This window comes from Sciurus vulgaris (genome assembly GCF_902686455.1).
Source record: "Sciurus vulgaris genome assembly, chromosome: 7".
Taxonomy (NCBI): domain Eukaryota; kingdom Metazoa; phylum Chordata; class Mammalia; order Rodentia; family Sciuridae; genus Sciurus; species Sciurus vulgaris.
Window position 1 is genome coordinate 135,083,383 of NC_136467.1, and position 11,039 is coordinate 135,094,421.

Below are 11,039 nucleotides of genomic sequence, written 5' to 3' on the forward strand. Positions count from 1 at the left end.
AAGAGAAAAGGTTATTTGGGCTCAATTTCAGAAAATCCAGTTCATGACCACACAAAGTCATTTCTTTTCTGCCACTGGGGGAGCAGATGCTGGTTAGCAGTGGCAAGGAGTGTATGGCAGAACAGCACCATTCACCTTATAACTAGAAGTAAAAGAAAGAAAAAACAAGAGATGGGCTGCCACTGTCCCCTTTGAGGGCACTCCTCCAAAAATCTAAAGACATCCCTCTAGGTCCCACTTGTTGAATGTTCAATCACCTCCCAATGACGCCAGCCTGGCCACCAAGCCTGGACATGGACCTTTGGGACATTTCAGATCTAAACTATAGTGAAGGTGCAAAAAGAGAGAAGAGTTATAGAAGACAGTGACCATTACTCCCCCCTACCCACCCCCCAGAGCTAAGAGAACCTGGAATATGGTAGGTACTAGTAAGTGTTTTAGGGGGAAGGAAAAAGAGACCAAGAAAGGAAGGAAAACTTACTGGCAAGCGATTTGCTAACAATTTTTTAAGAATCCGTGAAGTCTCTCACTAGCATCAATGTTGTCAGGCCAAGAACTCCGTTGTGTAGCCCTGGCTTGTCGGACATCAGGAGAAACAAGAAGAGCACTGAGTGCAGTCTGGCTTGCAGAACTTGAGAAAATCTTATTAACTCACAATGTCCACAAGCCTTGTGCAAGCGAGAAAATGCAGCATTTCACACTAGATGAAGGTTCAAGGTAACCCAAGAGTCCACATCCCATCTCTCTTCCTCCCGCTGCACACAGTCATCTATCACCATAACAACAGATGAGATGGAAGTCAAGAGCCCTTGTCAAACAACACACGAGAGGCTGGTTAACACTGAGAACTTTGCACGTGTGGTTCGCTTGGCAGTTTTTCTCACTGTTTTCTTTTTGTAGTCTCTCATCATCTTTGATCATTAGACACCCACTTCTTGGCTCCATGTGAACCCATGTGAACTACAAATCATACATAAAGGAAAACCAAAAAGGGGTGCAGTTTATGACCAGGTGACCCTTTAATTGAAGAGCTTAAACACTAAAGGGTTGTAACAGAATACTCATTCTACAGAATAAAAGGACAGAAACATGAGAGAAGGCAAGTTAGTCTTCATAACTTGGGCTCTTTATTGGGGTATTCACCTATATTTCTATTCCTCCTTTCAGCAGTCAGGGGAGCTGTCTAGCATGGCTTCCAAATAAATGACATGTTTTCATGTCACAACAGATAAACTAGTCATTATTGTGGGTCCATTCATTCATTTAAATAGTGCTATATTACTTCACTTATAATAAAACTGATTTCATATCGTTCTTATTTTTCTATTTTTGTTCAAATTGCAGATTGACTTTGGAAAAGTCACATTTTCCCATGGCTATTAGGAGAGGATGGAAATTGCCTAGATTATTACATTGTCCAGAACCTATCTACACATCTGATGTGTTTCTTTTTTATTTTCCTCTTAAACTTGCTGCACTCGAAAGCAATCAGTGGATTTTCATTAATGTAAAAGAACAGATACCCAGGCCAACATGTCATGGGTATAAAAAGTCAATAGGACTGACCTTAACAAATGAAATTAAAGATTTGTTTCTCAATAGTTTTATTGGTAAGGAGAAATGAAAATTGTCACCATTGAAAATCTCAGGGAATAAAGCTCTAAACTTAACCTTGTATTTCCAAAGTGTCTTTCATCTAAGGGGAAGAATATCTGCCAAAGAATATAATGCTATCTGTAGGGTTGTGTCGAATAAAGAAAAGGAATGGATGGTCGGCCTTGAAATCTTCCTCTGACATCAACATGCAGAAGGTGACAGCTCCTGCTGTGGCCGCTGAGGCCTCCGTACCCTCTTCATTCACTTCCACAAAGGACTTGTGGACAATTTTTGATATAAAAAGATCTCCAGCTCCTGACATGCCAGATAGATCAGCTTTGCTACTATTAAAGAGATCCTGCACACCCAGGCGGGCGAGGTCGGAGTTGAGAATGTAGCTCTCTTCCAGTTTAAACCTGGGCAATTTGACGTTGACCTCAATGGTATCCAGATTCTCAGGTTTGGTCCACTCATGCAGCTTTTCCAAAGTCAATTGTTTCTCAATCTGGAATTAGAGTAAGGAGAAAAGAAGAGGTGAAATTGATTTCATGAAGTAAAGTAATAAAGCCTGATTTAAATGAATGGATCCACAATAACAATTGCTAATAGGTTTCCTTCACATTTTGTGCCAAAACGGATTCCATTTAGAGAATTTAATTCTTGTCTGGCATTGGTGGAACAGAACAGAGCTATGTTCTAAGTCATCAAGGGTCCAAGTATAGGACTTTGGACACTGGGGCCATCATCTATCCATCCACATACCCATTCATCCACTCTCTGTCCATCCTCCTATCTGTTCATCCCTCTATCGTCAGGATGTACTAAATCCCTACCACACTGGATCACTGTGATAGACCATGATAGTTTTTGTTACCCTAATTAGTTGAGTAGTACAAGGAAAAAATTTAAAGGTTTATTCTATTACTCTGAAAGCCACTGGACCTGTAGCAATTTGTAAATCTGGAGTGGAGGTAATCTGTAATAACTTTGGCTAGTAGGTAAAAATTCAAAAGGTAGATGATGCATTGGACTGAATTCCTAATTGAAAATGGGGGTAATAATTGCACCTATCTTATAGCATTGTTGTGAACACTGCGGTGATGTCTACAAAGTGCTTGGCACATGATAAGTGCTATATAATGTCAAGTATTAACATTATCATTATTATTAGTAGTAGTAGTATTACTACTACTAGTACTATTGGACTAGAACAGAACCATCTTTCTACTTGTCCTAGTGATGCTGATAATTCCTTTCATGAAACTGGAGACTTACACTTTGCAATCAGAAAAGACAGATTTGGAAATACATCTAAAGGAGATTTTGCAATAACTAACTCTTCCTGATAGCAAGTTTAGTTGAGTAGAGACAAATCACACAGCAGGCTAAGGACACTGAAGAAAAACTTCAATCTTCACAATTTTGCTTATTTATAACTCTGGAAAGAGATGCCCTGTCCTTTAAATTACATATAATGAAAACATCATGCAAGTTTATATTAGTTAAAGCCAACATGGCACATGAATCTTCCCTATGATGTAGAGAACTATCATCCATGTGAACTGTGATGAAAGTAGATGGTATGCTAATAGGATAAAGCTGTAGCCTAAAATGTCTGGGTTTTAAAATCTTTTTCCTCATCTTACTGTAGTTTCCTCTAAGGTTAAGTCAAGAGACTTCCCATGAGTTGCCACTAACCAAAGTGACATTTAGTATAAATATTTAGATTTTCCCATCACAACTGTCACTGGAAGTAGTTGGGCATCTTGAAATTTTAAACTTAGGGCTTCTGGGCTAGTAGCTCATGTGGTAGAAGGCTTGTTTAGCATTTGCAGGGCCCTGGGTTTGATCTCTGGTACTGAAAAATAACAATAACAGTGAGGAAGATGATGTTGATGATGATGATAAATGCAGGGCAAAGTAGTGGACAGGAATGTTCAGGTAAAGCCAGTGAACACATAACAAGCACCCATCATGTAGTAAAGACATAGGAAAAATCAATATAGCAAAAGGAAACACAAATCATGGGGAGTCAGTTACCTTCTTCAGACCTGTGGACTCATCCTCAATATCATCTGGCAGCAGAATAATCATGCTGAGCTCCTGGCCTTGGTAAGGCAGTTCCAGCACCCGACACTTAAGATCCTGGATGTAGCCATATGGAAATCTTTTCTTCTGAGACATCATCTTCACTATTTTTGTGTCTTTCTGAACAGTTAAGGAAAAAAAATCAATTAAATTGTTCTCTGTGTTCTTTTAGAGTAAAGAGTAATTTGGAGGCTGGGTGCATAGCTCAGTGGTACAGTATGAGCTTAGAGAGGCCACGAATTCAACACCCTCCCAGAAAAGAACAACCTGGGGACTGTTACATCACCTGACCTTATTCAGTCTGAACGGTTCATCAGTTGTGGATTTTTTCATGAATTTCTCCTGCCAGTTTCCCTTGAAGTAGATGGCATTCACTAGCACGAGTTTAGTCATATTATCAACCACACCTGGAGCCAACAGTTCTGGAATTTTCCCTGAAAAAATAAAGCAAATTTTTTGAAAGCTCCATATTGGAATTGCAACTTTGAACTGACAATTTATTAGCCCTAAAATGGAATTCAAATATGTACGTTCTACTGAATTTTTCTTTAACACAGTGTTAGTTAAGTAAGCCTGACTGGTATGTTTCTACTTTCAATAAACCAACTTGAAAGGCAGACCAGGATGGCATGCAAAACACTTTTAAAACAAGTCAAATGTGAGGGCTGGGAGTGTAGTTCAGTGGTTTAACACATGATCAGCATGCACGAGCCCTGGGGTCTATCTCCAGCACCTCAAATATAATTTGTTTTTAGAAACCATTAAAACAAGTCAAGTGTGCTCCAAACCTGAAAACAAGAAAACTCTCCTTTCCTGGATGGTGTGTAAGCAATCAGTTATTTTATGAATGGCTATGTTTTTACAGTTAAAAAAAAAATTCCTTCACAGAAGTGTTTTTGGTCACTCACCCCTTCTTCAAATCTCCCAAGTAGAGGCCTACCCTTACCAAAAAAAGATTTTAACAAATATCCAAACAGTAGAATAATCACTCCACTGAAACAGATTCCACCCAGAGGAGCCAGAACAACTGTAATATAAGACACATGTTCTCAGCATTCATGGACACACAGTATGTTAGAAAAGAGAGGCATGAAGATAGATAAACTGAGTCCTAACCCACCACCACCGGATTAGATGTTTGCAAAGCATCTTTATGATGGCAGCAGTTTGTGAATACTGATTTCATGTATTCCATGAAATTCCACATTGTTTCTTTTTATATGGGCATTAGCTAACTTTGGGCAGGCATTTTATTCCTTTTATTCTGCATTAATGTTGGTTTTAATTTTAAAATGTAATTTTGAGAAACTTACAGGAAGAAGTTATTTCTTCATTAGTTCTGCATCTGTTAAATCAGGTCTACCTTTCTCCTTTGATGAATTTCTGACTTCTGAAAGCAGCCCAGAATTCACATATGGGGTATACAGTTCAGGATTTGGGAGGTAATGGGAGCAAGAGGAAATAAGATGCATATGAGGAAGGTGGATGGAGGGAAAGAACCTATACCTAATGATTCTGCCATGGTTTGGATAAGTACCCCCCAAAGGCCTATGTGTTGAAAGTTGGTCCCAAGCCTTCAAGGATATTGGGAGGTGTGGAATACTTATGAGGTGGGGCCTAGTGGAAGGTCTTTAAGTCATTGGGAGTGTGCCCCTCAAAACTCAAAGCGGGGCTGGGGTTGTAGATCAGTGGTAGAGTGCTTGCCTAGCATGTTTGAGGCACTGGGTTCGATCCTCAGCACCACAAAAAAATAAATAAATAAAATAAAAATATACATATTAAAAAATACACAACTAAAATATATCTATATTTTTAAAAACCTCAAAGGATTGTGGGATACTAGGATGCCAGTCTCATCCTCCTTTTTTTTTTTTTTTTTCTTTTGTGGTACTAGGGATGAAACCAGGGCCTTGCACATGTTAGGCAAGTGGTCTCTACTGAGCTGCAACCCCAGCTCCTCTTCCTGTTTCTTGTTTCCTCCTCTTTCTTTTTCTATCTGGCCATGTGCCCTCCTCTGTCACACTTCCCACCATGCTGTTCTGTGCTGCCACAGGCCCAAAGCTACAGGGCCAATCAGCCAAGGATTGAAACCTCCAAAAATGTGAGCCAAAATAAACCCTTTCTTTTCTATAAGCTGTTACTCTCAGGTGTTTGTCATTTGAACAAAGAAAGCTAACACAGATTCCATGCTGCAGATCTCTCACCTTCTGTTTGACCTTTGACCCACTGGTTTATGCCCTTTCTTGCATCCTCAGAGGCATTTTGAAAATCCACACCAGCCAAGTCAGCACCATACTTTTCCTGAGTTGAAGCCAAGAACTTCTATTAAAAAAAAAAAAAAAAAAAAAAAGATGAATCACTCCTACTACATACAGAGTGGTTTTCTAAAATCTTGAAAAGCAACAGAAATAGTCCTAAAAGACTACAATTCATTGTAACATGAATGCTTTTTTAAAAATTGTAGTAAAAAACACATAACATTTAATTTACTATCTTAAGTACCCAGCCCCACCTTAACCATTAAGGGTACAGCAGTATAGTAGTAGAAAGTTTAACACAGTTTTTTTTTTTTTTTTTCTCCAGTATTGGGGATTCCACCCAGGGTCTCACAAGTGCTAGACAAATACTGTCTTACTGAGTCACATCCTTCGTCCTTTTGTGAAATTTTTATTTTGAAAAATAAAAAAGTTGCCCAGAGTGGCCTCAAACTTACAATCCTGCTGCCTCAGTCTCCCAAGGAGCTGGGATTACAGGTATGAGCCCCTGACCCTTATACTTTGGGTTTTATGTACAGCATAACAATTCTTTTCAAACACTGGACTAATGTTGTCATAAATAAGCGAATACTGATTGTACTAAGAAGTGAATCATGGGATTCGCTCCCGCTTCAATCAAACATCCAGAGTGATCTCTTCATTGCAAAGGCTATAATACAAAACCACCACATTAGGTAATGGGAGTGCTGTTTGCCGTGTTTTCATTCCGTATTGTTTGTATAAACGTCAGTAAATATTAAAACTGACTCGATTGTGCTGGAAAAAAATCTGCACTGTCTGGTGGCGTTTTAGAATACGAAGTACAAAGTACTTACAGGGAGGAAGTTGTAGGTTTTCTCTCCATATAACCTATTTGCAAGTTTCAGGATATAGGAGGCTCCATGTTTGTTCATTTCTGCATTCAGGCTCTGAAATCTTGAATGAATGTCCTCAACCATATCAAAATGAAAAGCCTAAAATAAAGAAAATATTCTTTCTGCCACCATTTGTTTTGAAATTGTAAAGTGATTCTATGGTGTTTGCTTCCATCAAACTGAATTTCTGTTTTTATCCCCAATTATTGATGATACCCAACCCAATACTTTATTAACTTGGCATAGGAGAACAAAACATAGGGAATCCAAAATTTGTGACTTGGTGAGGTATAATAACTGCATTAAAAACAACTTTTACATCCTTTTTTGTTACAGTTAAGGTTCCACAAATGTGAATGGTTAATACATTAAATATTTACATGTCTGCTTTTTTTTTCCCCAAAGAAAGTTCTAAATGGAATGTTTATAGTTTTAATATTCATATTTTACTGAAACTTCTCAGGAATATCCAGTAAAGATAAGAATCATCCTTTGTGTCAGACTACAAAAATATTACAAATTGAGACCTTTTCCTTTGATGAACCTATTAGCATCCATAATTCACTTATTTAAAAATTACTTTCTAAAAGTTAACATTCTGGCAGAAGTTTAATTCCCTGTGGGTCAGTTACAAATCAAGAGACCTTTATGGTTTTATGAGGCCTGGGCTGGTTCCTCATTTGAAGAAGACACAAAGAACAAACCACACGGCATCCAAAGTCCAGATTACTCTCGGAGATCTGTGGTGTTTGCTTTGTTGCTAAAGATCCAACTGCTTCAGTGAAAGTGGGAACAGAAAACCTTAAGACTATTCCTCGCTGAGTTTATAAAGTCCCTGGGAGGTCTCAGAATAGGAGCTGATAGAACCCTGCAAAAAAACAACTAATGGCATTACAGGTTTTGTAAAAGGGTGAATTTTTACAAAACCTTAAGATGCTTTCAGATCTGCAGTGGTGCATATCGAAGCCCCGTAGGTGAAGCATTGGACTTGAACCCAGGGCTACACCTTCCTGAAAACAGGTGCAGTGTGGCAAGTGTCTTAGAAAATTCTCCACTTTTACCACTCCTCTCTAGGTCTTGAGAGGACACGAAGTGTGAACACCCCCTCCGTACCCATTAAGAAAGGCAAGGAAGAGAGCCACCCCTGCTTCTTTTCTTTCCGAAAGAGTGACCTGCCATGTCACCAGAGGCTTGGTCCTGCCCCTAAAGCTGCTGGGCTTCTCAGTTCTCCTTTTCCTTCAGGGCCCTTCCGCTATGCCACCAACCCACAGAGAAAGACACAGGGGTAAGCCCTGGGAATTCGGGATCACACAGTTGTCTTTTCTCCTGTCTCTACAAAAAGGCAACACTACCAACTTCTTCACTGTAGTGCCTTCCTCATGTTTCATTACTCTCATGCTCAAAAATGATACTATATAACAAGTAGTATTTATGAATAGCCAGTCATCACATGCAAAGCAAAAACTAGAAACTGCTAGCTCAGGGGAGATGAAAGGACTTACAGGAAATGTGACAAAGTTGTATTCCCTGGAATAGAAGTACCACCCAGCAGGGACTGTTGTTGGCTTTGTTCACTCCTATATCTTTAGGAAAACAGAAACATGTGCCTGGCACATAATAGGTGCTCAGTAAAGATGATGAATGAAAGCTTGCAGGCAGATGGACTGTTTTGGTGGTTTTTCTCAAAGTCTAAACCTCATCATGGAGAGCTGTTGAACACAGTCCAACCCACAATTTTAAAAACACACTGCAAGAGCTCAAAGGTGCAACTGTTTAGCACAGACTGTAGCAGGGAGACAGCAGGGAGAGCAAGCCATTTTTCTTTCTGCTGACCTTGGAGAGCTGTGCTGCAGTATTGCCTCTGGTCCCCAGGAACACCATGCCCATTGCAGATGAAATGCTGAAGGGCGAGATGAAGATGTTTCCAGTAGGATTATTTTCATTCAAGGCCAGGAACAGGTCCAAGGCGAAAAGAGTGTTTGCTGTGCTCAGTTGCTCCATGGTGAAGCCTTTAAGACAGAACAGAGGCCCCACATTGTTCCCAACCCACACCAGCAAATAAGGCCACCTCCTTTCCTAGTATCTTCCTCAATGTGTGCCAACCATCCCTTAATACTCTGGAACCTGGACTTTGGTCCCTTTCCCCCACCCTCTTCCTTTCCCCAAGAGGACTTGAACACTCTCCCATGCACATGAAGGTGGAGTCTGACTTCGGTAAAAGCACAGGATCAGCATCAAAGTGTCCTAACCTGCTCTGACTTTGCAGACAAGTGAGTCTGGCAAGGGGCCCAGGTCCACTCAGTGGCCTTGAACTGACCATCAGCCCTGGGTTCTTCCAGCCTACTAAGTTTGAGAGCATACACATTTCTGTCTCTTTGGTTCAAGTCCCTTGTTCATTTGGGCAATAAATCATTGACTACATTCCCCTGAAAGAACATTTCTATTAGAAAAATCATAGCAACCTGCCATGCATTAAAACAAAACTCTGGCAAAGATATAAATAATAAGATAATTATTCTCATTTTTGAGATTCAGCAGCAAATAAGAGGTCAAGTGTCCCAGAGCTGGTGTAGGAAATGAGGATTTGAGAATCTAACATAGTCAGGGTCAGTGGGCAGAGTAGGGGAGTGGGGACAAGCATCCTCCATTCCTATCAGAGATAAGGTGCTATCTGCTATGGGGAGGCCCTGGTGGGAAATTCCAGTTTGGCTGCCCACCTATCCATCTGAATCTTAACTCTCAGAGCCTTTGTTTACCCAAGTACAGGCAAAGAAGAACCCTGCTGGCTGCTTAGCCTGAGTGCCAAGCCCTATTCTCACTGCTGCCTACAAGTAACTTCTGGAATAGCAAGGCCCCCCTCCTCTCCCTGCCTGCAACTAGTGACCAAGCCCTGGAACTGCCGGGAAACCGTCACACACAGCGCGGAAAGGTAGAAAACATTCTGATCTCAGCTTTCAGTCGTGCATCTGACCGGGAAAACACTGTCCTCTCTCCCTTCTTTTCAGGCCATTCTGGCAGGGTGCCCCATTGCGGTCGCAGTGTGGCGCTGGGGATCCTGAGTGGTCACCACGGTGGGGAGCCCGACGGGCACCGGAGGCCATGGTAGGCGACGCAGGGAACTGTTGGAGCTGATGGGCGCGGAGGGCTCAGGTAGGCGGAAGCTGGACGCACCTCTAGGCTGAGTCTGGCTCTCCCGCCCATGCCACCTACCTGCAGCGCCACCCGCCCGGCCTTACCAGCAGCGCGGCGTCCGGGCTCCGGGCTGGATGAGTCGTGCGGGAGGGAAGTGCTCACGCCCGCTGCAGCCCTTATAGTATGCGGAAGGGGAGTGTCAGCGTGGCCCGGCAGGCCACGGGCGGAGCAGCGGCGCTTTCCGGGGGTGACAGCCCTGAGTCCAGGCTTCCAGGATTTGATAAGAGCAGAAGTTTGCATGGGATCTACGCAGTGCCTCTTCAGGGAATCAGCACTTCTCTCACATCTAGGCCGGTCCCAAATCTCTAGCAGACCAGTAATTTTTTTTTTTTTTTTTAACTAAGGTATGAATGACTGAGATGATATAACATGTCAGTTCTTACAGGGCAAACTATTCCCTTTTGAATCCCATCTGTGGGCTCCAAATGCTAGGGATTGTTTGGAGGGTGGGAAAGAAGAGGAATTTGGGGCCTCTCGCTTAGGAGAAAGAGAGGCCTCCAGGATAGGATTAAAAAATTAGTTCCAAACAATGTCTTCCATGTCACTGTTTTTCGGGTGCCAAAAGCTGGTTCAGCCTCTAACTATCCCCTGGCAGGATGACTACACTGCCATCTTACAGCTGTTTGAATAACATTATAATAAATTTTTTAATATCCCCCCATATCAAATTAGAATGAGTAAGGTTGAATTGTTTTTAACTTTTTTTGTGTGTGTGTGTGGGGGGGGTTGCTTCCCCCTTTAAATGTCTGGATATGAAACTTCACCAAAATTTACAGTGCTTGAGGGTATGAAATAATTCTGTGCTCATGAAACCTCTGTTTTCTTACAAATCTCATCATGAAGAAAAATCTTGTTTGCTTTGTTAGCATGGCTCATACCATGTGAATGGGCTGGTGAACTTTTTCAACTCTGAGAATTCTTTCTAGAAAGGGACAAAAAAGATTCCTGGAAAAGGTGATTTTAAAAGTACCATGGCTTGAAAAAAAAAAAAAAAAAAAAAAAAAAAGGCAAGAAAGAGTCTAATCATCCAGAT

The 11,039-nt window shown here is 41.2% G+C and overlaps 1 protein-coding gene across 3 annotated transcripts; it reads right to left on the reverse strand.

Moving 5' to 3' along the window:
* Nucleotides 1–995: 995 nt before the first annotated feature.
* On the reverse strand, nt 996–10,261 carry SERPINB1 (serpin family B member 1). 3 transcript variants are annotated; one of them, XM_079146382.1, is made up of 7 exons: nt 10,051–10,261; nt 8,648–8,823; nt 6,776–6,913; nt 5,889–6,006; nt 3,976–4,118; nt 3,637–3,804; nt 996–2,101 (listed from the first exon to the last, which is right to left on the reverse strand). In XM_079146382.1, exons 1-7 carry the CDS (start codon nt 10,244–10,246, stop codon nt 1,697–1,699), a joined length of 1,344 nt encoding a protein of 447 aa, XP_079002508.1. In that variant the 5' UTR covers nt 10,247–10,261; the 3' UTR covers nt 996–1,696. The 3 variants fall into 3 exon arrangements, with proteins under 3 accessions (XP_079002508.1, XP_079002510.1, XP_079002509.1); XM_079146384.1 differs by having other exon boundaries at nt 10,025–10,133; XM_079146383.1 differs by lacking the exon at nt 10,051–10,261 and adding an exon at nt 9,733–9,769.
* Between the last annotated feature and the right edge of the window lie 778 nt (nt 10,262–11,039).

Coding starts and splice junctions, on each gene's coding strand:
- SERPINB1 (XM_079146382.1), bottom strand. CDS start 10,246: ATGCAAACTTCTGCTCTTATCAAATCCTGGAAGCCTGGACTCAGGGCT. Junction 6,914..8,647: donor CTGCAGCACAGCTCTCCAAG/GTCAGCAGAAAG, acceptor TCTTTATTTTAG/GCTTTTCATTTTGATATGGT. Junction 3,805..3,975: donor AACCGTTCAGACTGAATAAG/GTCAGGTGATGT, acceptor TTAACTGTTCAG/AAAGACACAAAAATAGTGAA.